This window comes from Typopeltis vanoorti, chromosome 6 (assembly GCF_054136105.1).
Source record: "Typopeltis vanoorti isolate ZY-2024b chromosome 6, IOZ_Tvanoo_1.0, whole genome shotgun sequence".
Classification (NCBI taxonomy): Eukaryota; Metazoa; Arthropoda; class Arachnida; order Uropygi; family Thelyphonidae; genus Typopeltis; species Typopeltis vanoorti.
Window position 1 is genome coordinate 144,480,304 of NC_143554.1, and position 11,719 is coordinate 144,492,022.

Sequence of the window (11,719 nt, forward strand, 5' to 3'; positions counted from 1 at the left end):
CAGAAGCTGGTGAGAACTAGGATCCAGGATTGGATTGACTACACTGGTATTATCTTTGATGGATTTTCCAAAGGGAGATCATGTTTTAGTAATCTACTTACATATCACAATATGGTGACAGCTTCCTTGGACAGATGAAACACAGTAGTATACTTAGATTTTGCAAAGGCGTTTGATAGATTCCCACATGATAATTTGATAATCAAACCAAAGCCGTTGGGGTTGGATATTAGATTGTACATAAGAAAAAACACAGAAGAAATAACGCGCATTCCTCTCCCTTATGTACAAGACATCAGTGAACGTATAGCAAAAGTTTTAAAACCACTAAATATTTTTGTTGCCTTTCGACCGTTTAGAAAAGTCTCCACCTTTCTCACTTCTCCTAAGGACAAGCTTCCACATCTTAATCATCCATCTTAATCAACCAGATTCCGTGCTCTTGTGGATTATCTTATTTCGGACAAACGGGAAGATCTGCCTCTATTCGGCTTGAGGAACACCTATCTTATATTGAATACTTTAAACCTGAAAAGTCTGGACTTGCAGAACATGCCATCTTCACTAGACATAGAGTTCATTGGCAAAAGACAAGAGTTCTTCACAAAAGTTGGTTCCTCATGGAACACCTTTATAAAGAAACATGTGAAACTCTGCTTCATTCTCCTAACTTAAACAGATCCGACGGCTTACGTCTGTCCCCTTTATGGGAGATAGTACTTTACAAATCAGCTAATCTTTCCTAACTTTTTATTGTACTGATTTTTTTATTTTTTATTTTTTTTTTAGGAAATTTATTGACCTTTTCAGTTATCTTACACCAGCTACTTAGGTGGCGCTTTTTGGAATTGTCAGTTATTGTTTAATTTGAGCTTAATATGTACTGAAGATGCCTGTGACACACAGGCGAAAATTATACTATTAAATAATCTTTGTACGTGAGTTTTTTACGTTATTAATTTTGTATCGATATGTCTACTCACGGTATACTCTTTTAAAACTTAATAATAGTAATAATAATAATTATTATTATTCTTATTTAATTATTGCAACATTTCTTAGGAGGAAGGTTTCCAGGTGGATAAAATATCTGTTGTTGATCCAGAGAAACAAAAACTAATCAATACTCAGCTTCGTGTTCTCCTTCATTCTCATCAGTGTCAACAGCTAGGAATGCCAGCAGATGGGATTCGTTGGTGTTCTGTTCCTTTATGTCGAAGAATGAGGCATGTATTGAACCATATTAATTCTTGTGAGGCTGGAAAGACATGTCCCATTCCACACTGTCTATCCTCACAGGAAATCATTTCTCATTGGAACAACTGTAATGTTTCAGATTGTGCAGTATGTACCATATAGTCTGGATTATAGATGTTATAACTATCTGGTAAGCTTGCTAAATTTAAATGTAATACTTATATCAAATTTTCTGTTTATTTATTTATTCAATCAGTATGATAATCAATAAACCAAATGTTTATAAACAGCATTTTGAATTTTATTTCTGTATCTGAAATTTATTCATTTCAAGAAATTCTGGATAAATGCATTGTTTTGTTCCTGTTGTTGGACCTCATAGATCTAACAGACAAGCTTTGTTGTTGAATGTTATTTGTGACTTATTTTAATGGTATTAACAACACCAAAAGAACAATATTATAAAAAAAAATATTTTTATTAACTGGGAGATAGTACATTAACTGGTTTATATTTCACTGAATTTCAAATCAGCATCTTCAGAGCACAAAGCAGCATGTTATCATTTATACATGACAAGAAGTAAGTGAAACAATTCAAATTGTAACAGACAAAAGATCTAAAGACCTAATTTCACACCCTCTGATGTTGTGTGGAGCTAATCTTAAGATAACAATCTCCCATATTTTTGGCAAATTAATGTAACACATATTTGTTCAGGTTAGGAGAATCCTTCATAGCCATGACTGACTCTAAAAGTAATCTTGCTGATATATAACAATTTCTAAATAGCACCTTAGTTTTCTTCCAACTAATCCTGTGTGAAGGGGTGTCCAAAGCATGGTCTGCCAGTCCTGACTTTCAAAGCAATGATAGCAAATGTATTTTTTATGTTCTCCAAGGTAGATGTTAACAAATCTTCCTGTCTGTCCATAGTAGGCCAAGTCATAGTCATAAACTTTATACTCCAGGATATGCTAGAGGATGAAATTTATCCTTAGGAGAGTGAATCAGAGTTTCTGATTTAACATGCAGTTTGAATGTGGTGCAAAGGCCATGTTTTATTGTTACTTTCTGTCCTTTTTGATGTACCTCTGACATAGGGAATAGGAATAGTAATGTCTTGTTCCTATGTCTTAGAGGAGGGAGAGGTAATGGGGGCTGTGTAGTATTTTATCTCTCTTGTAAGAATTGTAGCCATTGGCCAAGAAAGTATGGCACAGATATTTAAATTTGATAGAAAGAACTGTATCATTAGAACAAATCGCTCTTGCTGTATGCGTAAGTGTTTTTAAAATACCATACTGTTGAGCTGGATGATGATGATGTGATTGTTTATGTAAATATCTTCCTGTGTGTGTGTGTGTGTGCGTGTTGGGTTTCTTTAAATTGAAAAAAATAGTGTTCCATCTGAAAGGCAGGTGACTAATGTGTCAAGAAAAGGCAAACAGTTATTAGATTCTTTTTTCTACTGTGAAATAAATTTTGGGGTGTTGGCTGCTTAGGTAGGTGACAAAAGCATCCCAAATGTCTTCTCCATTGGACTAAATGACAAATACATCATCAATGAAGCAAAAGTATGGCACAGATATTTAAGTTTGATAGAAAGAGCTGCATCATTAGAACAATCGCTCTTGCTCTATGCGTAAGTGTTTTTAAAATACCATACTGTTGAGCTGGATGATGATGTGATTGTAGATGTCTTCCTGTGCGTGTATGTGTGGGCGCGCGCGCGCTTTCTATAAATTGAAAAAAATAGTGATTCAACTGAATGAGAGGTGACTAATGTGTCAAGAAAAGGTGAGCAGTTATTAGATTCTTTTACTGTGAAGTGAATTTTGGGGTGGCTGTTTAGGTACTATGTTCCCCCCAGGACCTTTTGAATGGGCAAACCACCCGGCTGGTTTTACTGACCACCCGGCTAATTAATGTTGTGAATTAACATGGCTAAATAATGAGAAAGAATGGAAAAATAATTTGACATTTTTTAATTAAGTGATGAGAAATCGAACCTGAGAGTCTCGATACTTGTGAGACCAGCTCAATTCTTGCATTGCAAGCCAATCTCGAGAGCTTCGGATATTCACTTTGATGCACACCAATCCGTATGCGGAAGAAGTCAAAAATAGGGATCTCGAATACAACAGTATCGGTTGCAAAGAAGATCTTTTACGAAAGAGACATAATTTTGATGTTTGAAAGAAAGAAATTGTGAAAATTGAGTGAATTCAAATCAAAGGCAAAAATTGATGTTAAAAATCTACATTTATTTTTCTTAATAATGGTTTTTGTCTGATGATCGTGAGTCAAGTATTTAATATTTTATTTTGAAAACGAAAATGGGATTGTGCATCAAATATAGTTGTGATTTCGGGGAATTCTCCAAACTCTCGAGTACTATACCATCAGTCTCGAGTGATACCAATTCCCATTCCTAATAATTAATACTTATAAATAATAAAATTGTGACATAACACACATTATGTGTCTCGGGTGTCAGTGCATAATTCAGTGATTTGTTCTGATTAATTTAATAACAATGATATTTTGTACTTATTAAATTATCCCATAATGAGTAAAAAGTCAAGTCAGAAACCACACTTAAGTTATTTTAAGAAAGATGAAACTGATAAGCATAGTAGCGAAGACACCAAACTAACAACACAATCGTTGATTTCTGCAGTCTCTTTCAAATGTAAAATGTGCATCTAAACACTGCTTATCAGGTATTAACAGTGAGTGGTTTAAAAAATTCCATTGGTTAGTGTTGAGTGTTCCACATGTATGAAATACGGAAAGAGATGACCCACAAACAAGGAAGTGACTTGGGTAACTATGCCATGCACAAGACTTCGAAAAGAAAGCTTGGTTGACCATGAACAAAGCAAGTTACACACTGATTCTTGTTCAGATATAATTGAAAAACGTATACTAGAAGAAACCTGAATAGGGCAAATTGAAAAATCAATTTTGAATAACTTGCAGAGAGAGAGATGCTTTTCTGGGAGCTTTAAGATATGTGTTGGTTAGCAAAAAATGAGTTTACACGTTTTACTACATTATTTGAAAAATTGCTTGAGCATTGCAAGGCTATGGGCTGTTCTTGCTTAGAACATCTTAACATTGGTAAAAATGCACATTATACCTCAGAAAGAATAATGCAACAGTTGATTGATATTTTAGCATCAGAAATTAGATCTGAAATGCTGAAAGAGATACATTCTGCAGATTATTTCAGTGTTTTATGTGCTGAAACTACAAAACAGCCATTTCAGTTTTAAAACAGCTGATTGTGCACATTAAATATGTTTGTCAACTTAGAAAAGAGGTCAGGGTTAGTTTTGTATCAACTTGCAATATAATTGATGAGAAAGCTGAGACTATAACTAACAAAGTAATTGAACCCCTTGACATGGGTTTCAATTACTTAAAAACTTGTAATCTGGTGCACTTAGGATCTGATGGAGCAGCTGTCATGATTGGAAAGCAAAAGGGAGTTGCTAAACTGCTCAAAGATAAAACAGATGGACTCATGGTCAGTTGTCATTGTGTAAACCACCTACTGGCTCTTGCTAGTGCCCAAGCAGCTGTTGAAGTGCCTTATTTAGTCATGTTTAATGATTTCTTAAGGCAATTGTTTTTCTTCTTCCAAAATTCCTCAGTCAGGATGACTGGTTTAACCCAAATCCAAAATATACTGAACAGTCCTCAGATTAAACTTAAAATGGCTAGTGATACTAGATGGCTGTCTAATGATTGTGCAATACAGTCTCTAAGAGAATGCACGTTGAATGTTATAGCTGCATTGGAAAGAAAGGCAAGCTAATGAAATGATATCACAGCTGAAGGTTTAAGTAAATATATCAGAATATACAATTTTGCAGCTTCACTAATGATGCTTTCAAATGTGTTACTGCATTTATCTAACTTGTCTAGATCATGGCAAAGGCAAGGTGTTGACTTAACTGAAATAGGGCCAGTCTTAGATGCCAGAAAACTATCCATCATGAAATTAAAAGACATTCCTTGTAGTCATTTTCAAAATGTTCATCAGCATTTTTCAGGAATGGTCAGACCTTCACATCGATTATTCAGATTCTAATGTTATTGCGTTTAAGAATACAATATATGATAAATACATAGGCACAGTTATTAAACACCTAGAAGCAAGATTTCCAGATATGCCAATCATTTCCTGCTTTTCAAGACTTTTCAATGCAGAAAGTCATGATCAACGTGAGACTTCTGAGATTCTTTTTGATTATTATTCTAGAAATGGAAGATGGAAGTCCTGCAGTTTTAAACTATGAAAGTACTAAACTAGAATGGGCAGTTGCATCAAAAATGATTAATGGACTTATACAAAAATCTAGATCCAAGACAAATACTGCTGAAATTAGCAACAACATCTGAGTTCAAAGAGTCTTTTCCAAATTTAGCAAAAATAGCTGCTGTTGGACTGGCCATACCTGTGAGCACAGCTAAATGTGAAAGGGGTTTCTCTGCATTAAAAAGGATAAAAACCTGTATGAGGAATCTCATTAGTCAGAACACTCTAAAAAATCTGATGCTGATTTCACCGGAGGGACCAGATCCAACATTTTAATTACGAAAAAGCTGCTGACAACTGGGCTTCTAAGAAGAAGAGAAGAATTAATGTATAGAATTTTAAGCTGTGAGCATTACAAGGTTTTTCATTAGTTAATGAGAAAATAAGAAAAATCCTAGCTTGTTTGTTATAATTACTATATGAAATATTATCCTTGTTTGAAGTAATTTCTAATAAAATTACTATTTTAATTTTTTATGAAAAAGGGTCTTTCTTAACTCATTCAAAATTTTTGTACACCCGGTTAATGCTTCATTCCACCCGGCTGGTAAAAATTTCTCGGGAAAACACTGAGGTAGGTGACAAAAGCATCCCAAGTGTCTTCTCCATTGGATCAAATGACAAATACATCAGTGAAGCATAGCAGTAGTAAGTATTTTGTGTTCAAATGTAGAACAATATTCCATCTATGATCTTCCACTTTCAATGGCTAATTATGAGCATTTAGGCATAGCAATCATCCTAAATAAGACCAGCCTACCAAAAAGTAATATACACAGAATGAAATTGCTGCCTTAAAAACAGTGTATAGGAATAAAAATATTCTCTTCTCTTCAATGAGGAGTTTATGGCGAATTAATATACTGCATCCCCTAAGAGCAAGTATTCATGACTGTGGCTATGTGTGTTTCATGGGGCCTTTTTGCCTGTTCTGAGGGACAAAAAAACTGAGTTTCCAGGTGAAAAAACCTCTACCCCATATGAGACCGGCTAATTCACCTTTAACCGATAAAGACCAGATAAATGTTTTTCACATCACCGATGGGAGAATCGAACCCAGGTCTTTCAAAGACAAAGGGCTGCATCTATACCAACTGAGCTACAGAGACTCTTTTTAAAAATATTGTTATTACTAAAGCTGATAAGTGTAATACAACAGTTATCATGGATCAAGAAGGTTATAACAATAAAATGCAAAATTTCCTATGTGACAGTTCTTACCAAATTATAGATCAAGGCCCCACTATGTCTCAAGGGAAAAAAAAGTCCACAAATTATTGAAAAATATGACTCCTTTGCCCAAAGAAATCATCAACAAAATAAAACCTGTTCATGTTAAACCAAACTGCATTTATGGAGTACCTAAAATCAACAAATCTAACATTCCCCTATGCCCTATAGTTGGTAGCATGGATAGTCCTACTTATAAACTTGCTCAACAGTCAGCCAAGTCTCTTGTCCCCTTACTGGCAACTCTTCTACTTTTATAAAAATTTCAGTCCATTTCAAATCATTAGTTAAAAATCATTTCCTTAAAAATTCATTAAATCAAGAATGTCTATTAGTGCTACATTAGTAGCATTGATAGACACTCTTGATTTAATGAAGTCTAAATTTCTCCCTGATATCTTTGAATTATTCAAGTTTACTACATATGCAGGCTACTTTACTGGGGAGGAAAATCTACAAACAGATTAATGGTACTGCTATGGGTTCTTCTCCCTCTTCCCCTCCTTTAGCAAACTTTTACATGGAACACTTAGAATGCAGAAAATGATTTTCATAGAGTGGAGGAAAAGAGACAAGAGGATGACCCCTGCAATCTGCATAAAAAGAATGCGATGTGAGCATGTAGGTAAGAAACATGTATTTTTTGTTTAGAGAACAGCAGATAAATGGAATGCATTCCTTGTTTGTGTGTGTGATAATTGTAGAAACAGTGAACAAGTTGAAGCTAGTTTGATGAGCATTGTTCTTTGACAATGATTCCTTAACTCAATGGAGGTCCGATAATAATAATAATGATTTTTTTTGTGATCTGTGCATATATTTCTAAAGAATTAAAAAAATTAAAGCCAAATATTTTCAACACAAGTTTTGGGTCATAAACAAATTTCATTTTTACAAACCAGTAAAAAATTTAACAGGTAAGGATTTTCAAAATTTTGACTTTCATTTGTAATTTACTCTCTTGATTATATACACACACACACACCATTATTATTGCATATGCACTTTCATGTAGTCCTAAGACTCATCACGGGAGACCCAAACTATCAGTGTCGTAACGAGGGCTTGGCGAAAGACGCTCCCGCCATGGGCACAACTAGGTTTGGGGCTCAAAACGTAAAAACTAAAAATAAATAAATAGATATAAAAGTCTTCTATTTTATATTGTATTTTTAATTTTATTAAATATTGCATTTTATTAAATGTAATATTTCACATATTGCATTTAATAAAATTTAACTTGTTACATTTAATTTTTTGTCATTTTGGGGTTAGGGGGCAAAAGTTAGTCACTTGCCACAGGCACTTCATACCCTTGTTACTGTACTGCAAACTATCGACATAATCTGTCATACCTCTCCTTGAAACCATTAACAAACAGATCACTCACAACTGACTGCCCCATTTCACTCATTCAACATTCTCCAAATGAAAAATACAATCCATTTATCTACAAAGTAAACAGCAATGTTCCAAGTACAGAACTCTGTAGAACACTAGTTAACTGCCTTCTACTGGCTACTGTTCCACCATATACTACTTTTTGGTATTTGTCCATCAGCCATCATTTTATCCATTTCACCAGTTTTAAATTAATAACCATTTGTTGTAGTTTGTGTAACAGAGCTTCATGTGGTATCCTGTCCTTTGTCTTTGCAAAATCCAGAAGTATCATTATTTATCCATCCCTTTTATCCACCTAGGCTGTCACTCTATTATAAAAAAGTTAGTATGTTACTAAGGCATGACCAACTCTTCACAAAGTCATGCTGCCTCTCATAGAGTATCATATTCTTATCCACCCATTCCTGAATCCTCTTTTTGATCAACTGTTCCATTATTACTTTTATCCCCACTTCTGAGATACTAATTGGTCTATAATTTGCTACCATCACTTACATCTTCCTTTATGCAAAAGAATTATTTTGTCCTCCTTCACTCTCTTGGAACTATGCCAGAGCTGAGACTTAAATTAAACAGCCTAGGCAAAGGCATCGACAGTTTCTGTGGACATTCTTGTAAAATGTGAGCTGATATCCTGGGTTAGTCCCGAGGGGGTGGAAAGAGGAGAAAATAGTTCCACTGCATAAAGGTGGTTCCAAGACTGCTGTTGTAAATTACCGACCAATTAGCATATCAGTAATCATTGTCAAGGTCTTAGAGAAATTAGTCAAGAAAAGAATACAGGATTGGATAGATGAAAATGGGATATTGTATGGGGGACAACATGGTTTTGTGAAGGGTAGATCATGCTTCAGTAACTTGTTCACGTTTTATAACACAGTGACTGCTGAACTGGATAGGGGTAATGGGTTTACAGTGATACTACTGGACCTTGCCAAGGCCTTTGACAGGATACCACACGGAACCCTAATCAGTAAACTGGAGCAGATGGGGATAGATATAGGGTTGATGAGATGGATAAGAGGGTGGTTGAAGGAGAGATACCAGAGAGTGGTTTATGCAGGAGTGGAGTCTAAAAGACGGCTTGTGACTAGTGGTGTGCTGCAGGGCTCTGTTCTTGGACCACTGCTTTTCAATTTGTTCATCAATGATATAGGAAAGGATTTGAGAGGAAGTGTTCACTTGTTTGCTGATGATGCAAAGTTGGGTAGAGCAATTGTGAGTGCACAGGATGTCAAAATTTTACAGGATGATTTGGATAGTTTGGAGGAGTGGGCTAGGAAAAATGGATGTCAATTTAATGTGGCAAAGTGTAAGGTTATGCACTTTGGGGTGAAAAGAATAGCAGCAGTATATCACATTGGTGGAACCGTACTCCAGGAGATTGATGAGGCCGGAGATTTGGGAGTGTTGGTGGATAGGGAATTGAAGTTTAGGGGGCACATTGCAAAAGTAAATAAATCAGTTCATCAAATCACTTGGCTTCTGAAAAATACTTTAACATGCAGAGACAAACAAGTTGTTGTTCCTCTGTATCGAGCCTTGATAAGACCCCATCTAGACTACTGTGCCCAGTTATGGGCACCAGGGTTTCTTCGCAATGGGGGAGGAAGTGGAGAGGATCCAGAGACGAGTGACCAAGATGATAGCAGGTCTGTGGAATGAACCTTATGAGAATAGGTTGAAGATTTGTGGGTTGCAGAGATTGGACAATAGGCAAAGGAGGGGTGATATGATTGAGACATTCAAATTACCTAAGGGTTTCTATAAGATTGATCCAGAAGATATTTTTGAAAATATGACTGGTGGTTGGAGGACTAGGGGTCATGCATAGAAGCTGGGCAAGAGTTCACAAGAGTGTTAGAGCTAGGTTTTTTACTTGGAGAGTGGTGAATGAGTCGAATAAGCTTCCAGAGTCTGTTGTGGGTGCTACGACCGTGAATGAGTTCAAGGCAAGGTATGATAGATACTGTGTCAATGTCGAATAGTTGTTCTTGACATGATGTTAGGGCCTCCCTCGATGAGTCTGTCGACTCATCGAGGCCCTGAACAACAACAACAATAATAATAATCTAATCTGACAGCTGTATTTGCATTCAAATTCTGCAAGGTGATAAGTACCTCTAATTCTTCAATCTCTGTTGTCACATCAGTTGCTGTCATCTCTATCATAACAATATCTTCACTTGGATTATATACCCTTGTAAAATAATCACTTGGTAGCTCAACAATTTCATCTTCCTCTGTTACCTCTCTACTATCCGCACTCATTAAAGGTATCCTTCCATACTCATTTTTCCTCCTACTTGCTATAGTGATCAAACCTCTTTTGGATTTCCTTATTTCTTCTCATGACATTTATTCTCTGACACTTGTACTTGCTGGTTGCCTTTCTCCTTATATATCCTCCACAACATTTTCTTTTTTGCAGCTTAAGCTTAATGATACCACTCGTCCATCTACCTCCTACTTTATTTACTCTTCCGACCTTGGGTATACAGTCCAATATTGCTGCTTCCAGATATCCCTTGACTACTCTCCATGCACTGTGAACATACTTCTCTCACAAATTTTTATGCTGTGGTGCTGCTTCATTTTGTCTCCTAAGGTTTTCATAATCACTTGCATTGTAGTTCTGCATATCTACTTCTTAATTGAATTTTTACATTTTTTTTACCTTCTGAGCGAAGACTACATGATTATTTTCCCCAATTGGAGGCAATGTAACCACCTAATAATAGGAATAGGTTTTCTGATTCTATAACAAGATCCAAAATTCTTGTATTCCGAGTCCAATCCACTCCATCACATTCTGCTTCTAGTAATTGTTAATCAGTAAGTGCATAAATTCCATTTACTTCCTGTCATATGATCTTTCCTCTTTCCAATCCATGTCTCCGGATTTGAAGTCCTCCATAATAATTACTCGACTTGTACTCATTGTACTACTCTATTGATGCATGTCTTCCATGTCGTCTCTTGCACCCTCTGGCCTATATCAGCAATCAGTTTTATATTTTATCCTACTGGCCTCAATCTCACAATGAATTCACTCAAATATACTTGTTTCCTGGAAAAGTATAATTCTTATTTACTTTCTATGATATATTAATCATATGCTTTTTTTGTATGCAGTTGTATCATCCTAAAAACTAAAATTTTTTTTTTAGATGTGATGTTGACGAGTTTTCAAAGAAGAACTTCTCGCCTGTTATATTAAAAAATTATTTCATCCATTGGTTAAATAATTAAATTTTTAATAAAAATGTTTTGCACTTTACAGTTTTGTACTATATGTTATCTAAATAAATATACCTTATTTGTGTGTTGTGCTACTGCTTCACTATAAGTTAAAAATTAATATCTTAATTAACTTACAAATACTATCTAAATTATTCCTGCTTTTATTAGGCAAAGTGCAAGTCTTCTACAGCTTTTGCACTATCATACAATCCTGCTTTTCCACAAGTGATTTTTATTATATGTCATTTGTGTAGGAGAAAGATCAAGTTTCAGATTTCATCTCTTAGAGGAAAAATTTTCTGACTTCTTCAAGTA

At 35.3% G+C, this 11,719-nt stretch overlaps 1 protein-coding gene across 2 annotated transcripts in view; it reads left to right on the forward strand.

The window, feature by feature from the left end:
* LOC150106015 (uncharacterized) overlaps positions 1–11,487 on the forward strand; it is a 387,593-nt gene extending 376,106 nt beyond the window's left edge. For both annotated transcript variants that reach the window (XM_090393743.1, XM_090393744.1), the window contains exons 19-20: positions 1,063–1,387; positions 11,332–11,487. In XM_090393743.1, the coding sequence (XP_090249869.1) occupies positions 1,063–1,359 (297 nt within the window). In that variant the 3' untranslated portion in view covers positions 1,360–1,387; positions 11,332–11,487. The remainder of the gene's footprint in view (positions 1–1,062; positions 1,388–11,331) is intronic.
* The last annotated feature ends 232 nt before the right edge of the window (positions 11,488–11,719 follow it).